At 42.0% G+C, this 22,207-nt stretch overlaps 1 protein-coding gene and 1 non-coding gene across 7 annotated transcripts in view; one reads left to right on the forward strand and one right to left on the reverse strand.

The window, feature by feature from the left end:
• The window catches only part of PHF8 (PHD finger protein 8), a 99,988-nt gene extending 79,902 nt beyond the window's left edge, over positions 1-20,086 (reverse strand). Inside the window, exons 1-4 of one of the 6 annotated variants that reach the window (XM_032329896.1) lie at positions 19,334-20,083; positions 18,231-18,420; positions 583-668; positions 108-216 (exon numbers count right to left, since the gene is read on the reverse strand). In XM_032329896.1, coding sequence (XP_032185787.1) covers positions 108-216; positions 583-668; positions 18,231-18,328 — 293 coding nt within the window. In that variant the 5' untranslated portion in view covers positions 18,329-18,420; positions 19,334-20,083. Of the gene's footprint in view, positions 1-107; positions 217-582; positions 669-18,230; positions 18,421-18,632; positions 18,719-19,333 lie in introns of those variants that run through there. The other 5 variants (XM_032329897.1, XM_032329898.1, XM_032329900.1 and 2 more) reach the window with 5 other exon arrangements.
• Positions 20,087-21,864: 1,778 nt separating this feature from the next.
• LOC116583788 lies at positions 21,865-21,967 on the forward strand. Its single transcript, XR_004282897.1, has one exon. It is a non-coding gene; the product is annotated as a U6 spliceosomal RNA (small nuclear RNA).
• The last annotated feature ends 240 nt before the right edge of the window (positions 21,968-22,207 follow it).

The raw sequence follows: 22,207 nt of genomic DNA on the forward strand, positions 1-22,207 counted from the left end.
CTAAAGACATTCCCAAATGAGGGAGGCACCTAACAGGACAGCCAGTGGGAAAGTTGGGAAGAGATGGATCCTAGACTCCCAGAGCCCTGGCATTCACCAACCCTCACCTGTCAAAGGTCCTACTCCGGAGCTCTCGAATGAACGTAGGGCTTCCAGTCTTCACTGGCTTCCCCTTGTGTGTATCATGTCCTTTAGAAGATACACGGCGTTTTTTCACTAAGCCAGAAAAAGACATGAGACTGTGAGTCAGAATGGCCACGCGCTATGGTTCCAGGAGCAAAGGATTCAGCAGATCCTGCTTCTCTTCCAATCTAACAACTTCTTGGAACACCTGGAGTCAAGGAGGCCCTCACAAACTCAGGGAAAGCTCCTGGTGAAGCTGGTGGTTTCTCTGAGGAAGTCCCTAGGGAGATAAAGCTCTGCACTTCTGCCCTCTCAGTGGGGCAGCTACTAGCCTGAGGGGCCTAAACAGGCTTTTGCTATTTCCCAAGTATTCAGGCAAAGGCAATCTCCCTTCCAAGCTTCTTTTGCTTTGTCTCACCTCTGGACCATCTTCTCTTGGAAATCCCAAGATCTACTTACTAATGGAGGGCCCATGTAAGACTTCACAGTTGGGGCAGTGGTAGAGGTCAATGTCAGCAGCCTTTTCCTCTTCAACACCAACACAACTAGAAAAGAGAAAAATCAGTCAAGGTTTATAAGGAAATTTTATTTCTCATAAAGTATAGAACTGTGCTGTCCAGTACACATGCTATTTACATTTAAATTAATTCAAAACAGGGAGGAACAACCTTATCATACTAGCTACATTTCAAAAGCTCAGTAGCCACATGTAGCTAAAGTTACCATATTGGGCAGATTATCAAACATATTCATCAATACAAAAAGTTATACTGAACCACACTGGTCTAAAACAATTATGACAGAGCTAAAAATATAGACAGCAAAGCTTCATTAAGACTCAAAATGGTCAAGGGGTACCTAGGTGGCTCAGTCAATTAAGCATCCGACTCCTGATTTCAGCTCAGGTCATGATCTCTGGGGCCTGAGATGAGCCCTGCATCGGGCTCTGTGCTCAGCAGGGAGTCTGCTTTAGGTTCTCTCCCTCTCCATTTGCCCCTCCCCCCTCTCACACACTCACTCTCTCTCTAAAATAAATAAATATTTTTTTTTAAAGATTTTATTTATTTGACAGAGAGAGATCACAAGTAGACAGAGAGGCAGGCAGAGAGAGAGAGAGGAGGAAGCAGGCTCCCTGCTGAGCAGAGAGCCCGATGCGGGACTCAATCTCAGGACCCCGAGATCACGACCTGAGCCGAAGGCAGCAGCTTAACCCACTGAGCCACCCAGGCGCCCGAAAAATAAATAAATATTTTTTTAAAAAAGACTCAGAATGATCAAAGCTAGAAGAGATTCTAGGACATGTTGTCCAATACAAATATAACGTGACCCAATAGCTGCATGAAAAAGGTAAAAAGAAACAGGTGAAATTAATTTTAGTAATATTTATTTTAACCAATACATCTAAAATACTCTTACTTCAACATGTAGTCAAAAATTTAAACTTTATTAAGCTATTTTACTTGACTAAATGAAATGACTGAAAAGAGTATTTTATAATCGACAGTGCTGAGCGAAGGATCACAGGTAATCGTTTTTTTCCTCCTTATTTGTATTTTCTAATTCTCTACAATGAACATGTATTACTAATTTCATACTGTAACATCTAAAAAAGATTTATTTCATTTCAAAAATTTAAGTTTGCATATATATGAAGTGGAAATCTTACAAAATTAAATCCTTCTTGGGGTGCCTGGGTGGCTCAGTGGGTTAAAGCCTCTGCCTTCGGCTCAGGTCATGATCCCAGGGTCCTGGGATCGAGCCCCGCATCAGGCTCTCTGCTCAGCGGGGAGCCTGCTTCCTCCTCTCTCTCTGCTTGCCTCTCTGCCTACCTGTGATCTCTGTCTGTCAAATAAATAAATAAAATCTTAAAAAAAAAATTAAACCCTTCTTCACCAAAGAAGTCACCAGAAGCCCTCCTAATAACTTCTGGCTAAGATCAAACTCCTGAATTACTTGGTCAGCATAAAAATAGGGCAGAACTCTTTAACTGTTTTGTCCAAGATCATGTTCACAAACTGACTTCCTGGGATCAGGACCCCACCACCATTCCAACTGCTAATCCTATGCCCGTAAAACCTGCTGCATATCAATATAAATTGGGGATATCACCATCAACTAGGTAGAATTTTTTTTAAGGGCTCAGGGAACATATATATAGTACTTAGACCGTGAGAACAGAGAAGCACATGTCACCCTTCACCTGCCTAAACTTTCTTTAAATATATTCCCCAGACCTTGTAGCATTAACTCACTTCCTTGGACTTGTTTTCAGTCTCACACCCATTATCCTGGGACACTGCTCAAGAAGGAACTGCTCCACTCATTCCTCCTTCCTGAACTCTCATCCCATCAAACATCCACTGGTCATTGACATTCCTAACTTTTCTCTTGTACCCCCAGCAACCCCATTCCTTGGTAAGGAGACCTCTCTAATTCACATCCCCTTCAACAAACCCCTTCTTCACCTTCCTGGCTTAACTGACAGCAGTGTCTCCTAGAAGAAAGCCATTTTCCCTACACGAATGCCAGTCAGCTTGGTCCACAGACTACAGACCACAGTTTTGGTTGACAGCTGTTTCCCACAGCTCTGTGGTAATTACAAAAAGTCAGAGTAAGCAATCAAAAAACTTATATGGCAATTTGGCTGATGTCTACTGTTGAATCTAACAATAAAAAAAATTGGGGCTTGTATTTTGTATAGCTTTTTTTGTTCAACTATTTTTCTAGTAATTCATTTTTGATTTTGCCAAATGACAGGTCCATTATGGATTGGAAAGTTAAACCAACCAACCAACCTGGCTCTTAGCCACAGAAAGTCTAAGAAGCACTGTGCTAGAGCCCTGTCAGGCAGAATCTGTGTCTTCTACCAGACCCTTTAACTCAGGGCTGCACTGGGGGTAGATATTCCCCTCACTTTCCAGTGAGACTTTGAGATCATCTCTCTTGTACTCCTGTGTAAGATCTCTTACTCCTTTGAGCTTCATATCATGTAGCCATGCCTCTTCCCACTCCTCTTCACTGCCAGCTACTCAACTCCCCAACATAACCCTTTCACTCATTAAAGAACCGGCTCGCAGATTTCTCTCCATCCCATGTCCTGCCAATACCCCACAAGACATCAGTATTGATGCAGAGGCCCAACATCCTGGCTCCTTAGCTCTTTGACCTTCTCATCTTCAGAGGCTACTCTGCCGACTCCCCTTTCAGCTATTTATTCTCATGGTCATCACTTGTCAAAACTTGCAATTGCTCCACATCTGGAATATGAAATTCATATTATCACACAATGTGACCACAAATGTAATCATCCAGCTCTCATTCATTATACCCGTTCTTTGCCCTCAAAAATCCCTTGATCCTACTTTTCACCTATTCTTAACTTCACCCTTCTTCCCCAGTCTACCTCAGATTCTAGCATTCCTCACTTCAGCCATTGTCGTACAGATATCCTCCCTTGCTCCACTGCCTTTCCATCACCCCCCCATGCAAATCCTAAGCCTGACTCAATTCAACCATGTAACACTGGACCATTGGACATGGCTGGAGAAAAATCACCCACTGGACAGATGCCACAAAAAATTCACACTATCCAAAAATATCTGAGTCACAGAATAGCCAACACAATATCGAATGAAAACTACAGAGTTGGAAGACTGACACTACCTAACTTCCAAAACTTACTGTAAAACTTCTGTAATCAGGGGCACCTAGATGGCTCAGTCAGTTAAGCAGCTGCCTTCAGCCCAGGTCATGATCCCAGGGTCCTGGGATCAAACCCCACGTTGGGTTCCCTACTCAGTGGGGAGTCTGCTTCTCCCTCTCCCTCTGCCCCTCCCTCTGCTCATGCACACACTCTTTCTCTCTCCCTCAAATAAATAAAATCTTTAAAAAACAAAAAAAGGGTGGCTGGGTTATGGACATTGGGGAGGGCATGTGCTTTGGTGAGCACTATGAAATGTGTAAGCCTGATGATTCACAAACCTGTACCCCTGGGGCAAATAACACATTATATGTTAATAAAAATAATTTTTAAAAAAACAAAAAAGATTTGAAAAGAAAGTAAAGCTACAGTAATCAAGACAGTGTGGTACTGATGAAAGATAGAAAAACAGATCAATAGAACAGAATAGAGATCCCAGAAGTAGATCCACATAAATATAGTTAACTAAACTTTGACAAAAGAGCAAATGGGACAAAAAGATGGTCTTTCAAACAAATGGTACTAGAACAACTGGACATCCACACACAAATGAATCTAGACACAGACTTTGTACACACAAAAATGAACTGAAAATGGATCACAAATCTAAATGTAAAATGCAAAACTATAGCACTCCTAGAGGATAACATTGGCTAAATATCTAGATGAGCTTGGGTATGGCAATACTGACATTTTAGATGTAACACTGAAGGCATGATCCATAAAAGAAGGAATTGATAAAATAGACTTCATTAAAATTAAAAACCTGATCTTTGAAAGATACTGCCAAGAGAAGGAAAAGACAAGCCAAACACTGGAAGTAAATAGTTGCATGAGACTTACCTGATAAAGGATGTTACTTAAAATATACAAAGAACTCTTAAAAATCAATAAAACAAACCCAATTTAAAAATGCACCAAAAAGATCTCTCTAGAAACCTCACCAAAGAAGATATGCAGATGGGAAATAAGCATATGAAAAGGTGCTCCGTATCATATGTCATTAGAAAAATGCAAATTAAAACAGTGAGATATCATTATACATTTATCAGAATAGCCCAAATTCAAAACACTGACAACACCAAATGCTGATGAGGAGGCAGAGTAAAAGGAAATCTCACTTGCTGCTGGTGGGAATGCAAAAGTGGTACAGCCATTTTGGAAGACAATTTGGCAGTTTCTTATGAAACTGAACATACTCTTAACATACAATCCATCAATCACACTCCTTGGCATTTACTCACTATGTCCACAAAAAATCCTAAATATGGATGCTTATAGTGGCTTTATTCATAATTGCCAAATTTGAAGCAATTAAGATGTAGGTAAATGGATAAATAAACTGTGGTATATCCAAACAATGAAATATTTATTCAGCACTAAAAATAAATGAGTTATCAAGCCATGAAAAGGCATGGAGGAAACTCAAATGCATATTACGAAGTGAAAGAAGCCAATCTGAAGAGTCTACACAATTTATGATTCCAACTAACAGATATTCTGGAAAAGGCAAAACCACGGGGACAGTAAAAATGTCAGTGATTGCCAGAGGTTAGGAGGGGAGAGAAAGATGAATAGGCAGAGCACAGAGAACTTTTTTTAGGGCATTGAAAGTGTTCTGTATGATACAAAAATGCTATAATGGTAGGTACATATCATTATACATTTGTCCAAACTCAGAATGTATGCTGCCAAGATGCAAACGATGAGTTTGGGTGATAATCATGTGTCACTGTAGGTCTGTTGATGGTAAATGCACCACTCTGGTGAGGAATGTTGACAGTGGAGAGGCTATGAATGTGCGGGCAATAGGAATATGAAAAATCTCTTTAACTTCCTCTCCATTTGACTGTGAACTTTAAACTCCTCTAAAATGTAGTCTGGGGGAGCCTGGGTGGCTGAGTGGGTTAAGGCATTTGCACTCGGCTCAGGTCATGATCTCAGGGTCCTGGGATCGAGTCCCGCATCGGGCTCTCTGCTCAGCAGGGAGCCTGCTTCCTCCTCTCTCTCTGCCTGCCTCTCTGCCTACCTGTGATCTCTCTCTGTCAAATAAATAAATAAAATCTTTAATTAATAAATAAATAAATAAATAAAATGTAGTCTGTTGGGTCATGCTTCCTCACAATGCTCCTATACTTGCCTGCTTCGGTCTCTCTCCTGTTATCCACAGTGACTATTTCAAATCCTTGATTCCACTACCTCCCTCTTCTGTCTCAGAAAATGACACTGCCTGTTTCTTAGACAAAATGAAATAATAGGAGGAGATCCACCTCAACCTCCCACACTGAAACCACCTCCTTCTGCACCCATCCTTACCTCCTGTTACAAAGAAAGGACTATCCTTCCTCCTTTCTAAAGTCAGCTTTTCCACCTGGTTTACATCTTTTTGATCTTCTCAATCAATCAACCCTTTCTTCAGTATCTTCAACCTCTCCTGCCTTCCTTTCTTCCTTCTCCTTCACAACAGCATTTCAACAAGCCCACCTGGATCTTTACAGATGAAAAAGAGAAGGCACTCCCTCCTGTCTGCCCCTCTGCCACTTAACAGCCAAATATCTTCTTTGTTTAAACCTGTGCAGGTTCATAATGACTTGTTTGGATAGTTGTCACTTACACATGGTACAAAACTCAAAAGGTAAAAAACTGTATACAGTGAAAAGTCCACCGACTTCTTGCCACCTGGTATTGTCCAGAGATGTTTAACCAGAGCCAAAAACCTGTAAGAGGTGTTCCAGGGTTGCTGTGTATACTTTCTCACCCACTGCTATGGTCTGATTTTAGTCCCCACCTTCTTTAAAACAGAGCTCATCAATATTCTAACCTTCTTAGTGATACAAGCAATAAGCACTTCTCTCCTTTATCTCACTTGATCTCTTAGTGGGATTATCACACAGTGCTGACCCTGTGCTCTCTCCACTTGACAAGCTCTCTACCTTTGACTTCCAGAACAACCCCTCCGTCTGATGTCCAGTTCTTCAGTTAATAGCTGATGAGCATCTGCCACGCCCTGGTCCAAGTGCAGGGGAGACAAAGACAGAACAAAGCATACAAAAATCCCTGCCTTCATGGAGCTCACATTCTATAGAGCAAACAAGAAACAAAATAAATCAATGTAATCAGTAAAATACATTGTATCATAGTGAGAAGAGCCAAGCAGAAGAATCCAGCAGGAAGAGACACAGAGACACAAACACAGGCACACGTGTGCGCGTGCGCACACACACACACGCGCACACACACTCATATACACTGAGGGGGAAGATGGCAACGGTGCTGAAATTTACATAAGAAAGCCGGTAGATACTAAAATTTTATGTAGCAACTCACTAACAAAATGACTTTTTGAAAAGATTTTATTTATTCATTTGACACAGAGAGAGAGAGTGAGTGCACAAGCCTGGGGAGCAGCAGGTAGAGGGAGAAAGAGAAACAGGCTCTCCACCAACAAAGAAGTCCAATGTGGGGCTAGATCCCAGGACCCCAGGATCATGACCTGAGTTGAAAGCAGATGCTTACCCCACTGAGCCACCCAGGCACCCCAGATGATGACCTTTGATTAAAGACCTGACAGGAGTAAAGGAGCAAGCCATATGGATACGAGGGAAGAACATCACAATTAGAGAGAATAGAAAGGACAAAAGCCCCGTGGCAGGAGTGTGCCTAGATTATTAAAGCAATGGAGAGGAGAACAGTGTTCTGGAATAGAGTGGGGGTGGGGGACCGTGATAGGTCAGAAAAGTAATGGGTTCATGCAGTAGGGTCTTGTAGGACATCATAAAGGACACTGGCTTTTCCTGAGTGAAAAACCAGGTGAAATCCATGGAACAACTATGAGCAGGAATGTGATGTGATCTTAGTTATGTCTTTGGCTGCTGCTTCTGTTTCCCACTGCACTCTTTTTCTTCTGCCCACTCCTGAAAGGTTGATGTTTCTGCAGCCTTCTTGCCTAGGCATTCTTCTCCCCTCACTTCCCCTTGTTGATCTTACTGCCAGGACTCCATGTGCCCTCTACACCCATAAAACAGGAAGCCAGATCCTTCTGTTGAGTTTCAGACCCTTCCCACAAAATGCCTCCTGGTACTTCTACAGGATAGCCTCCTTACCTATTTCAAATTTCACATGTCAAAATTCAAACTCTCCTTCTGCCTGCACTCTAAACCTGCTTTCTCTCTTGGCAGTTGCCACCATAACCTCAGACTGCCTGAGTGTATATCCCGGCTGTCCCTCTTGCTTATTAGCTGTGGGATCTTGGGCATGTTACCTCTCTGTGCCTCAGTTTCCTCATCCCTAAAGTGGAGATAAAAAACTGTACATACCTCATAAGGTTATCAAAAATAAATGAGTTAATCCATACAAGATGTTTACAACAGTCCCTAGTACAGAGTTAAGTGTTCTGTGTTGCTACTACCATTCAAGTTATCATCACATCCTATCCTTCTATCTTGTGATTAGCCCTATTCTCACCCTTCCTGCCCTTGCTCTAATCCAGACCCCTATTATCTCTAATTGGGATTACTGTTGTCTTCCTAACTGGGCTCCTGGCCTCTACTCTGTCCTCACCCAACTGGCTCTCCCCACTATAGCCGGAGTGATTGTTTAAAAAAACCCTTGCTCAGGGGCGCCTGGGTGGCTCAGTGGTTTAAAGCCTCTGCCTTTGGCTCAGGTCATGACCCCAGGATCCTGGAATAGAGCCCCACTTCGGGCTACCTGCTCAGCAGGGAGCCTGCTTCCCCTCTCTCTGCCTGACTCTCTGCCTACTTGTGATCGGTCTGTCAAATAAATAAATAAATAACCTAAAAAAATTTTAAAAAAAAATCCCTTGCTCAGCAATGTCCACAATAGCCAAACTATGAAAGAACCTAGATGTCCATCAACAGGTGAGTGGATAAAGAAGATGTGGCATATATACACAAGGGAATACTATGCAGCCATCAAAAGAAATGAAATCTTGCCATTTGCAATGACAGGAATGGAACTAGAGGGTATTATGCAAAATAAGTCAAACAGAGTAAGATAATTATCATATGATCTCTCTGATATGAGGAATTTGAGAGGCAGGGCGGGGGGGTCGTTGGGGGTAAGGAGGGAAAAAAATGAAACAAGATGGGACCAGGGAGGGAGACAAACCGTAAGAGACTCTTAATCTCACAAAACAAACTGAGGGTTGCTGCGGGGAGAGGGAGGGATAGGATGGCTGGGTGATGGACATTGGGGAGGGTATGTGTTATGGTGAGTGCTGTGAATTGTGTAAGACTGATCATTCACAGACCTGTATTCCTGAAGCAAATAATACGTTATATGTTAATAAAAATAAAATAAAGTAAAATAAAATAAAAACCCTTGCTCAAAACCCCTCACAGGCTTCCCAATTTTTTAAAGTAAAGTTTAACTTATCACAGTCTAAAAGGCCTTGCCTCTTTACCCTGACCTCTGGCCTCTGACACACAGTGTCCGCTACATAATTTGTGATGCCTGGTGCAAACGAAAACCAGGGGAAAAAAAAAGAAAAAAGCTTCCTTTCTTCTGGGTCTCTCTCTCTCAACTTGTCATAGAGCTTTTTGTTATTTATTGTCATGCTCCCTTAGCATGAGAATACTCAAGGGGAAGTACAGGCCACGTCCTATGCTCAGTGCACAGGATGTATGAACCTAACCCGGACTCTCATGCACTTTCGTTCAGACCTGGTGCCCCAGGCAGCCAATCGAGAACCTGTTTAGGGAGTGGAGAGGCAGTAGGAGGGAAGATCACATGTGAGTGAAAGCTCGAAGTCCCTAGGACACACTGCATTGTCTAACTGGATTTCACATAGAAAACACAAATTCAAAGGTAAAGTTATTAAGAATTTCAAGACAATAACCACAAAACATTAAACCTCAAGGATGGGGTCCCCTAATGAATATGAGGCTCTGTGTGACTGGTCACATTCCCATGAAGTCAGTCCTACTCTAAAAAGTCAGCTGCCATGCTTTTTCTGGTCTGGGTCTCATGACACGTGGCTCTCTGTGCCGAGGACATTCCTGCTCTTCCCCTTCCATGCCACCATGGCACGCCACACACACTATCCCTACTTCAGCACTCACCACGTGGACTTGCAACTGCTCATTTACTTGCTATCTGCCCCCACTACATTTGGCAGACAGCACTGATCTTGTTCACCAGAAATCTTTACCTAACTCATCTCCCAGTCCTGTTTTATTTATTCTTCAATTCAATTCACAAACATTCATTGGGCTAGATAATTCCTCACATCAGGAAGAAAGATGGATGAAAATCAGACTTCTGTCTGCACTGTCTCAATAATTATCACCTGGAACCAAGTGTCCTAAATGCTAATTTGCTTCCTTAGTGAAGAGGCCAATTATCACAGCACCAGGTCTCAAGACTAAGAGGACTTATCCCCACTGTGCACCAGAAAGCCTGGTACATGGTAGACAGTCAATCAGTATTTGTTAAAAAAGTGAATGCACAAATTCAATAAATATTGATTGAGAACAGCCACCTCCCTCATGGAGTGGACATTCTAGAGGGGAAGATGGACAAGTGGTGCCAAAAGTTTCTTAAGTGGTAAAAAGTAGAAGAGCAGGCTAAGGGGATGAGGGGAAAACAAGTGAATTTGAAGCTTGCATAGAGGAAACTGAGGAGAAAACTGAGGAGAAATGTGATTAAAATCACATTTAATCTCCACAATCAATCAGGACATTCTGTAAAGTATTCAGAGGCACTACAGCACAGAGGTTAAAAATACAGAGCTGGGAGCCAAACTGCCTAGGTTCAAACCACCTCTGCCACTTACTGGATGTGTGAACTTAGCTGGAGAGAAGAAGGCAACCTGACTGGGACAGCAGGACCTGAAGTAGCTGGTGTCAACAGAGACCAAGAGACCTAGACTTCTACTCTCACCTGTCAGTAACTAAGTCACACCCCCTTCACCTGCCACTAAAGTGCAGTGTCTAAAGAGGCCTGCAAAAACAGAAGATATAATAATACCCAGAATCTAATAATAACCAAAATATCCAGGATATCATGAAAATAAGCACTCATTATATCAAGAACAAGGAAAATCATAACTTGAATAAGCAAAGGAAATCAATAATCTCAACGCTGAGAGGACACAGATGTTGGAATTATCTGGCAAGGATTTTAAAGGAGTAATCATAAAAATGTTTCAATGAACAATTACAAACATGCCAGAAACAAATGAACAGATAGAAAATGTCAGCAAAAAAAAAAAAAAAATGGAGACTTTCTGCAAAGTAGAAGATAAAGAAAAGAACCAATGGCACTTTTAGAACTAAACGCTGTAGTAACTTTAATGAAAATTCACTGGATGGGCTCAACAGCGAAATGTAGACAACAGAGGGGAAAAAAAAGACCAGTAAACCTGAAGATAAACAGAGATTACCCAATTTGCACAACAGAAAGAAAACAGATTGAACTATGAACAACTCTACACCTGGACAACCTATAAGAAATGGATAAATTCTTAAAAACAGAATCTACCAAGACTGAATCAGGAAAAAGTAGAAAATGTGAACAGATCAATTACTAGTATAAAGACCGACTAAGCAACAACAACAACAAAAAACTTCCAGTTAAGAAAAGCCCAGGACCAGGTGGCTTCACCAGGGAATTTTGCCCAAATATTTAAAGGCAAATTAATTACAATTTTTCTCAAACTCTTCAAAAATAATCAAAGAGGAAGGGAGACTCTCAAACTCATTTTAGTAGGCCAGCATTATCAAATAAAATAAAGCAAAAGCCAAATAAAGACACTAAAAGACACTACAAGAAAAGTACACACTACTATCACTAATATCCCTGATCAGTACAGATGAAAAAATTCTCAATAAAATACTAGCAAACTGAATTCAGCAGTAGATTAAAATAAGCATTTACCATGATTAAGTGTGATTTATTTTTGGGATGATCCTGGAGCCCCGCATCCTGGGATAGAGCAGGATCCCAGCTCAGCAGTGAGTCTGCTTCTCCCTATCCCTCTGTGATCTCTCTTGCTCTCACTCTCTATCAAATAAATAAATAAAATCTTTAAAAAAAAAGACCTTTAGGAATCCAAGGGAAATCAAGACATTCTCATATGAAGGAACACTAATAGTATCTGTTGCCAGCAGACCTATCCTAAAAGAACGGCCAAAGGAAGCTCTCTAAAAAGGAAGATGACAAAGTAATCTTTGGGACAATCAGGAAATAAGCCAGAAAAGTGGAAGGAGTAAAAATATAGAGTAAATAGAGTATATAGAGTATACTATATAGAGTAAAGTAAATAGAGTATACTTTCCCTACCCTGAGTTTTCTAAATCTGTTTGACAGTTGAAACAAAAACTGTAACACTATCTGATGTGCTTCTCAATGTAGGTAGAGAAAATATTCAAGATAATTATATTATAAACCTGGAAGCATAAAGGAGTTTAAAGGGTAGTAAGGTTTATACTCTTCACTCAAATTGGTAAGATGTCAATACTAGATGATTGTGGTATGTTATGTATGTATTATGTTAGTACCTAGAGCAAGCAGTAAAAAAAGCTATACAAAGAGATATATTCAAAAACACAACAGATAAGTCAAGGTGGAATTCTAGAAAATTCCACAGGATGGTAGGATAAAGAAAAGAGAGAAAAGAGGAACAACCAGAAAATAAAACAAAGCAAAATGACAGACTTAAGCCCCAATATATCAATAACCACATTAAGTAGAAATGGTCTAAATATAACAATTAAAAGAGAGAGGCAGAGTGGATAAAAATGATACTAAACTAACTATATGCTATCTGCTACAAAAACTCACTTTATATACAATGATGTAAACTGAAAGTAAAGGGATGAAAAAGGATATACGATGCAACCTTTAATCTGAAGAAAAAAGTGGCTATATTAATATCACATAAAGTAGACTTCCATGCAAAAAATTACCAGAGACAGAGAAGGACATCATAATAACAAGGTCAATCCACCAAGACATAGCAATCTTCAATGCATATGCATCAAACAACAAAGCTGCAAAATATGAAGCTGAACTGAAAGGAAACAAACTGAATGGAAACTGATAGAACTGAAAGGAAACAAATTGACACTTGTAACTGGACACTTCAATACCTCATTCTCAACACTTGACTGAACTAGATAGAAAATCAGCAAGGACAAGGAAAAATTCAGCAACACCATCAACCAACAGGAGTAAACTGACATTTATAGAAAACTCAACCCAGCAACAGCAGGATTCTTTTCATGTGACCACGGAACATTTACCAAGACGGAGCATATCCCAGGCCATAAAACAAACCTCAATAAGTTTAAAAAAACTGAAATTATACAGAGAATATTCTCTGAGCACTATGGAACCAAAACAGAAATCAGTAACAGAATGAACAGGAAAATCTACAAACACGTGGAAACTAAACAACACACTGCTATGCAATCCATAAGTCAAACATGAAATCTCTAAGGAAATTGAAAATTACATTGAACTAGAGGCACCTAGGTGGCTCACTCGGTTAAACATCTGACTATTGGTTTTTAGCTCAGGTCATGATCTGAGTCATGAGAATGAATCCAACATCAGGCTCCATGCTTAGCGTGGAGTGTACTTGAAGATGCTCTTCCTCTCCCTTTGCCCCCCGCCCTCTCTCTCAAATAAATAAATCAATCTTTAAAAAATCACATTGAACTACATGAAAAGGAAAATATCAAAATTTGTGGAACACAGCTATATCCATACTAAGAGGGAAATTAGAAAGACTAAATACTTACAGTAGAAAATGGGGAAAGTCTCAAATCAATAACTGAAGATCCCACCTCAAGAAATTAGGTAAAGAGGAGCAAAATAAATCCAAAGCAAGCAGAAGGAAATAATAAAGAAATAAAATCAATGACATTGAAAACAGTAAGACAATAGAGAATACCAATGAAACAAAAAGCTTGTTCTTTGAAAAGATCAACAAAACTGACAAATGTCTATCAAGTCTGAGAAAGAAAAAAAGAGATGCAAATTTTCAGTATCAGGAATGAAGTATCACCACAAAGCTAGCCTGTGGGAATACTGTCAACAATTCTACACACTTACATTTGACAACTTAGATGAAATGTATCAGTTCCTTGGCAAGCACAAACTACCACAACGTACCCAATATTAAATAGATAACTTTAATAGTCCTAAAACTATTAAATAAATATAATCCATAATTTTTAAATGATTAAATTTTTAAAAGATTAAACCAAGTTAATTAGGCAAAGTATTTAGCACAGTGGCTGACACATTTGTTAGTACTTGGTAAACAAAGGCCATTATTTTTTTTTTCATTATCATTTTATTTAAATCACAACCACTCTTGGGGAAACTAGGCTTCACAGAGATGAAATCCTTTGATTAGAAGAGTCAGAACTCGAACCCAGTTCTGAAGCTAGTGCCATTTCCTCCAGGAAAAAAAAAAAAAAAACACCACTGGAGGCTGTGCCAACCAATACTTCCTTTGTAGACAGGAACACTGCAAAGGGGTGTTGTTTTGCCAAAGCCCCAGACATCAATAAATGCTCACCAACTAACTCTCCGCCAGTGTACGACAATGATTCTTGAAAGTTAAGGTGCATCAGATTCTTCCTTTTTGTTAGAAATTGCTGGGTCCCAGCTCAAGAATTCACATTTTTAACAAATTTCGTTAATGAACCACACTTTGAGAACACTATATGATAAGGGTATGTTAGTTTGCCCATTCTCTCAACATCAGAAGCTGTCACACTCTGCAGAAAAGGGGAAGAACTGAGACAGAATAATGCTATAAATCAGGGATTCTGAGGGTGGTCCCCACTCACCTACTAAATCAGAAACCCTGTAAGTGGGGCCTACCTACCTTGTCTTTTAACAGGTCTCCCACATGATTCTGATGCACATTAAAGTTGGGAGAACCACTGCTCTACAAATCAAAGTGACTTGCAAAAACCCCACCCTTTATAGTAGGAGAAATAAAGCTAATACCAAGTTTTTTCCACTTTTGAGAACCTGGGCTCTGGAGCCAGGTAATTCTAAGTTCAAATCCAGACTTTAGAAAGTAATTCCATGAATTATAGATTCTCACCAGCAAAATAGAATGGTCACCTTCCTTGTTATAACCTTTCCAGGAAGTAACTTGGCATTACTATTCCCCAACCAGACTTGAAGAAATCTAGCCTCTGGAAGTCATCAGAAATGTGGACAGATTTATATCACCTACAGGCATTTGTGGGCTTAACTATTGTGAGCAATCGTGAAAAGTCCACAATATCGAGTCATTTTCAATTGTGCTTAAGTACAATTGTATATGGAGCACTGTGAGCCTGGTGTGTGTGCGTGCATGTGCATGTACACAATGCACTGAGTAAGCAAGAGCGACCCAAGGACCTTATTCTCAGCTGGCTTCCTTGTTTTCTGCTAGCCCAGAGACAGAAGCATGATGACACAAAAATTTGGTCTCTTTCATAGAAAAAAGAAATTAAGGCAATTTGCCTGTGTTGGGGTGTTTACAGAAACACAGGACTTACCATAGAAGGAGGAGCATAGCCCGTAAACCCATTTCCATATTTGTAAATTTGGAATTCTTAAAGAACTCCGTGGCATTCATTATAAATGTCAAGTCTCTAATGTGCAACAATATTCACCATAAGTTTTTCTTTTTGTTTTAACCGGAACCCTGTATCAAAATGAAAAACATTTCCAGAATCCTCCAAGCTTCCCTCATATCACAATATTTCATTATAAAAAAGTAGAACTAATGTTAAGTATCCAACCACAGGGGCACCTGGGTGGCTCAGTGGGTTAAAGCCTCTGCCTTCGGCTCAGGTCATGATCCCAGGGTCCTGGGATTGAGCCCCACATCGGACTCTCTGCTCAGCGGGGAGCCTGCTTCCTCCTCTCTCTCTACCTGACTCTCTGCCTACTTGTGATCTCTGTCTGTCAAATAAATAAATAAAATCTTTAAAAAAAAGAAGTATCCAACTACAGAGGAAATGACCAAGTAACTGATGACACACATATATGCTGGGATATCAGAAATGAACTTTAGAAGAATATTTGACGACCTGGTAAAATACTCACATTATAATGTTCAGTAAGAATACAAATCAGGCTACAAAATGGTATTTATAATACAATCCTATTTTATAAAAATGCAGTTTCATATTCTAAGTCAAAAGACAGGAGTTAATGCAACAAAACATTTAACAGTGGATTATGCAGGATAGCAGATTCATAGATGATTTTCATTTCCTTCTTTATAATTTTTCTTTTCTACAATGAGCATGTCTCACATCTGCAGTCAGGAAAAAACTTAAAATATTATTTAAAAAAGAAAAATCTAACTTCCAGGATTGGGTGTGGATTGAAATAATTTATGCAAAGTCCCTGTCATGGGGACTGGCATATGAGAGAGCATTTGGTCCAGTTTTCTGTTCCTAAACTGTGCAGTTATGGTCTCTACATTGTAGGCAGGAAGGAATTTCTTCCCAAGTTTGAACCTACACACTTTTCACATAAACCAAAGCAAAGGCACAGACAATAGCTTTTTTTAAGAAGACACATTCATTCATTCATTTATTCATTCAAAAATGCACTCAATCTATGAAATGTTTAGCACTGAGCTAGGTTCTACGGATAGCAAAACTGAAAAGATGACATATCTGCCCTCAAGTAGCTCTGGCTAATGAATAACACAGACGTATTTATGACTATGAGATGATGAAATAATTACTTTCGGTAAGGATATACACAAAGTGCAATAGGAACCAAGAGGATGCAAGCCTTTTACAGAGGAGGTATATGCTATGAGTTGTAAAAGAGAGGACATTAGTAGGAATAGCACACACAAAGAAGAGGCATAAAGGAGTATAAAATTCTCCCAGAACTCTAAGTAGTTCAGTCTTGCTGGGACATAAAGAAGAACCAGGAGGAGGAGTGGCGGGAAATGAGACTGAACAAGTAGATCACAAAACGTCTTGTCTGTCACACAAAGGGGACTGAATTTCATTCTATAGAGGAACCACCAAAAGAATTTTAAACAGAGGAGTGACTTGATCAGCAGTAGCAAAGATACCAGGAATCCTGAAAATCATCTTAAACCTGCTAATTTCCAGAGGAAAGGAAAATGCCCCACCCTGTAGGTCTGTCCTCTCTTAAATCAAACAACATGAAGCAGCAAACAGAACTCCACACCTGGGGTGCCTAGGTGGCTCAGTTGGTTAAGTGACTGCCTTTGGCTCAGGTCATGATCCTAGAGTCCCAGGATCGAGTCCCACATTGGGCTCCCTGCTCAGCAGGGAGTCTGCTTCTCCCTCTGACTCTCTCTCTCTCTCTCAAGTACATAAATAAAATCTCTTAAAAAAAAAAAAAAGAACTCCACACCTGGCACACAGAAATACTCAATAAAGATCAGGTGAACATGAACGTGAATGCCCTGCAAGGGGCAATCCCTGCTGAGAACAGAATTTTAGCAGTATCAGCACCTTCAGTCTGGTCTTGGGTGAAACAACAGAAACTCATTTGTAAGGGACTAGTGACAACTGAAAACTAGAATCTAACATGCAACAGGAGACACCATATACTGTTCTGTTGTACTCCAGTGCAAAAACTCCTCTCATGGTTTTCTTTCCATAACTGGAATTTAAGTCCCAATTATGGGATAACATCAGTTTTTTCCCACACACTAACCTCTCTGGTATCCTGGGTGACAGGTGCTTATGAGCACACATGGTTAACGAAGAAATTCATTAGTGGCTTTATTCCTGCTGTTTTACCCAATATCTCTTCTGCTTAATTCAATTCAGTTGGATGGTCTGCAGATAAATACTGAAGAAACAGAAATCCTATTGTATTTCTGCCTCCACTCACTGAGTGCATGCAAAATACTTTAAATAATCAGAACAGATGTATTAGATAGATTAGATATATTTTATAGGCAAAGACAATGGGGCTCAGAGAGGCAAAGCAACTTACCCAAGGACACACTGATATTAAGTTGCAAAGCCACAACTCAAAACCATGTTTGTTGGACTCAGTTATCTCAAGAATATAGTACTGTATCCTACAAAGCCTGAGTCTAAGGCAAAACACAACTGCCAGGGTACAAAAATGATACACTGTGGCTCAAAAAATATTTTGCAAATTAGATAAAGTCAAAAGGGGGCAAAGAAGAAACATATAAGGGAAAAGAGAAAAAAGGGAGACACCAAAAGCCGATGTCAGCTAGGCCCTGGTCTGCAAGAAGGGATGAGAGAACCTGGGTCTGGGAGGTGGGTTGGAGGTAATTCTTCACTGGAGTGGGGGGAGGGGCGCGGGGTGCAGGTTGTTTTCTGAGCGAGAACCTGAAACAGGGTTGAGAAAGGAGCGAGCAAATGAGCACCTGCCCAGCATGGCCTGCCCTCCTTACCTGCCATGAAACCAGTCCTGGCACATGTCACACTCGATCATGAAGCGGGTCACATCATAAGGCAGCCGGCAGAGGCAATACACTGGCACCGAGGCCATCTTCGCCCGGCCTTGGAGCGCTCTGCGGCGGGCCAGGTTCGTAGCGTCAAGAGAAGCAGCAGGCAGCAGCACGCGTCCTTTCTGGACGATGGCTGGGCACAAACAACACTTTTTAACCTAGTGAATCAGGTCCCCCAGTGTACCAACCCCTCAGTTCACGAATGGGCAGTTAGTGCTGCTGGGATGCAACACAGCTGGTGTGGCTGTAGGGGGCAATCGGAGAAAAGTCCACCGGCCTCCAGAATTTCCTTAACAAATAAAGGACGGCGTTTGACGGTCGAGGATTTTTTTGTTTTTTCCCTACCTCCTTCGGCCCCCAGAGTCGTGATAACTTCTTTCCGGGTTTCAGGGAAATATCTGACGCCTTCAGGAAGCTTCTTTGATCCCTCACTGTACCCTCTCCTTGCTCACAACCTTTTTCTTCCTAGGGCTCTATTATGACGCAAACGAGAGCCTAAAGAAATACGCTGGGGTACATCAGAAAAAGCCCCTTCTCTCAACCCCCCAACATAGGGGCAACTAGAGAGAGATGAGGGATCCCTGAAAGTTGGCTCAGATTACTCGACAATTACCTTGATGCCTTCAAGAACAAGGCAAACAAGACTAGGCGCCCAACTCAAATCACAGTTCTGGGTTATGCTGAGAGTTTAAATGGTCTTCTCCTTCACTCTCAAAATCATTCCATCCCCAACCAGTCAGGAGTATCATCACCCCAACAAAAGAAAGAAATCTCAGAACTGATCCGATCGTCCCCTACTTCAAAGACGAAAGGGTTCCCGTTGCACCCCCAAAACTAAAAAGGATCTCTTTAAACCCCTGAAACTGACTAGAATTTCTTCACACTCTTGCAACTAAGCAAGGACTCCCCCCGCCAACGATCAGAAACAGGCAGGCATTTCCTCACAGTCCCCTCAAAGTGACGAGGACTCCCTTGTCCCCCAAAACTGAGAGAGATCTCACAAATCCCAAGACTGACAGGATCTTTTTGCAGCCCCCGAAACTTACGAGATCGCCTCACGCCTCCCAAAATGACAGGAACCTCCTCACGCCCCAAATCTGACAAGAATGTCTTTCGTCCCAAGCCCTACAGAGACCTCCTCATCTGCAAAGCTGCAGGGATTGCTCACACTCGCGAAGTTCAGTTCCAGCGACGCGCCGGGAGCCGGGCTCGCTCTGGAGCGCCTGGGCGCCTAGCTGAGCGGAGGATCGGCCAGCAGTTCCGGCCCCACCGGCTGCGCGCGCCGAATTCTGGGATCGTCACGGCAACGCTGCGAACCTTGCTCGCCTTCCCGCAGAACCACCCGCTGGGTCTCGCGGCCCCGGGCGCCGGGTAGTGCTTCAGGGCAGCTTTCCCCCCACGGTTTTGCTCCGGGCCCGGCGATGGGGCCTACTGGAGCCCGCGGTTCAGGCCTAGCCGGTGGCCGCCGGGTGAACAAGCAAACGGCGTCGTCGCTGGGCCAGCAGGAGATCGCCGCGAGGAAGCCAACCAGGAATTAGCTGCGCCTGCGGCCAGGTCGGAGAGAAAACTGCCTGAAAAGTCGCCGGGAGCAGCCCAGTGGCAGTGGTAGGCGATTCGAAGTAGTCAATAAAGTTTATTCAAAACAAGGAGGAAGTTGAAACGAAATGGGGAGGAGAAATATGGGATAAACAGCTACCATATTGAGAGTGGCGGCGGCGCCGCGGGGAAGCTACCCGACCGCCATCTTATGAGGGCTGGGCACAGGAGGTAACCGCGGCAGAGGCGGGGAAGGGAAGCTAGTGGCTCCCGCGTGACGCCAGCAGAGGCGGGGCGCCACCTTGAGAAAAGGGGACGGGATTCGACTACCTTTGGTCCTGTTCGTTTCTTCTAGGTAACCAATCGAGACTGAGGACCTTAAGCCACCATCTTAGGCGAGGCAGTCGCTTGGCTCCATTTTGAGTGGGGCCAGAACCTTCCCAGTTTTCCTCCTCCTCGGGGTAAACGGGGAGTTAAGCACCACCACCACCCCCAACCCCCCGGCGCCAACACTTACATACTAACTCACACTCACTCCTCCTCCGCCTCCACTCCTTCCTTCCCTCCCCATCCCCTCCCCAGCCCCAGCCCCAGCCTTCTCGTCCTATTAGGGGAGGTGAACTCAGTGACTGCAAACTGGCAAAACTAATGGTTGACGGAGGGGGCGGGCTTGGGCCAGGGAGGGGGTGTAGTACGCACAACAGCTTCTGGTCTTCGAGCACATTCAGTGGCTAGGCTGTTTTGCACCGTCTCCGAAGCGTTTATTCTTCACCCTGTAAGAGAAGCTCTTTTATTATTCTCAAGTGACCACATGGGCTTAGGGAAGACACGTGGCTTGAATTTCAGAGCCGAGAAGTTGAACTTTGCACCTACTATCCCCGTGTTCTGTCATTGGTCCCTCAATCCTAGTTCCTTCATGAAGCTTCTGTCGACTTCCCAGCGCCCTCTGAACTCTCTTTTCTTTGACTCCACTGTTTCAGTTCAGTTTGCTTCAGATACAGTGTAGGATTTTCATGCACAAGTCCCAAGATTTTCTGACTACTGCCTGAGGGTTGGGTGGGAGAAGGGGTTGAAAGAATGGAGCTCCACACACATGCTCTAAGATGGCGCTGGTGTTTCCTGACATTCTAGAATATTCTCTAGGAATCCTCTTACTATTTCATTTTTTTAAAGGTTCTCACCACTTTAAACAAGAATTTATATGTGTGCACACCAATTTTCTAAGTAGTGGGTGGCTTAGGTCCTGGGGATACAATGTTGAAGAGGGACTCTGCAGTGGGAAAATTGCCAGCAGAGGCAGGAGACAAGCTTGCAAGTCAACAATTGTATTACAAGGTCCACTAAGCACACAGGTACCTCTTGCAAGGTACAAAATAAAATCATGAAGGTGCATCAGAAGTTGCTTATTGCTGTCAAGGAAGGCGTCAGGGAGATCTGTAGGTCCAATAAATTAACAAGCACGAGCATGGTAGATAAAAGAATCAACATGTACAAATGCACAGAAGCAAATGAGAAAATGTTTACAAAGAGAAATTAAATATTAGATTTTACCCTGTAAGCAATAACAAACCACTGAAAGTGTTTGAGCGAGGGCAACTGAGTCACATTTGTGTCTTAGCCAGGGAAAAATCGAGGTTTAGTGGGACCTGAAGCTTATACAGTTTATGAAGTAGGAGTTTAAGAAACAGAGTCATGAATACAAAATTAGGCTCAAAGGTGGACAGAGTATTTCTAGAAGCTATTACTAGACCTGGGTAATAATTATAAATTGAAGAGATACAATGTCTCACCAAACCCAAACTAAATGTAACTCCTAAATCAGCTTTCACTTAGCTGGATCTCAAAAATGTCAGGCAGCTGCAACACCACCTAATACAAGAGAAAGTGTGACTAGGAGGAAACCAGTGGAAGAGGAAAGCAGTTTTAACCAATTGTGCTTTAAATATAGTTTGCAAACTTTATAAAAACATATGACAACATGACCATATGGCAAGTGATAGATCCCACAGGTAAAGCCTTCTTAGCTTCACAAGGAGACAGGATGGACTCATTTTGGCCATAATAAAATTGGAAAGACACAAAGAAGATTAACATGGCCCCTGCCCAAGGATGCCATGTAATGTTATGAAGTCTTCCACAATAAAAAAGAAAAATGAAGAGAGATAGGAGGGAGGAGGCTGTTGCATTAGTAATGAAAAAAAAAAAATGATTAGGACTGAATCAAGATAGCTGCCACACAGGTAGAAAAGGATTTGATAAGTGGAATATTTTGGAGGTTGAATAGGCAGGGCTTGGAGACTAATTGAAACTAGTACATGAGGGAGTGAAAGGAGTGTGAGTTCATTTCTGGGTTGGGTGTCAGAAGTGGATAATGATGCCATTGA

This window comes from Mustela erminea, chromosome X (assembly GCF_009829155.1).
Source record: "Mustela erminea isolate mMusErm1 chromosome X, mMusErm1.Pri, whole genome shotgun sequence".
In the NCBI taxonomy this organism is placed as follows: Eukaryota; Metazoa; Chordata; class Mammalia; order Carnivora; family Mustelidae; genus Mustela; species Mustela erminea.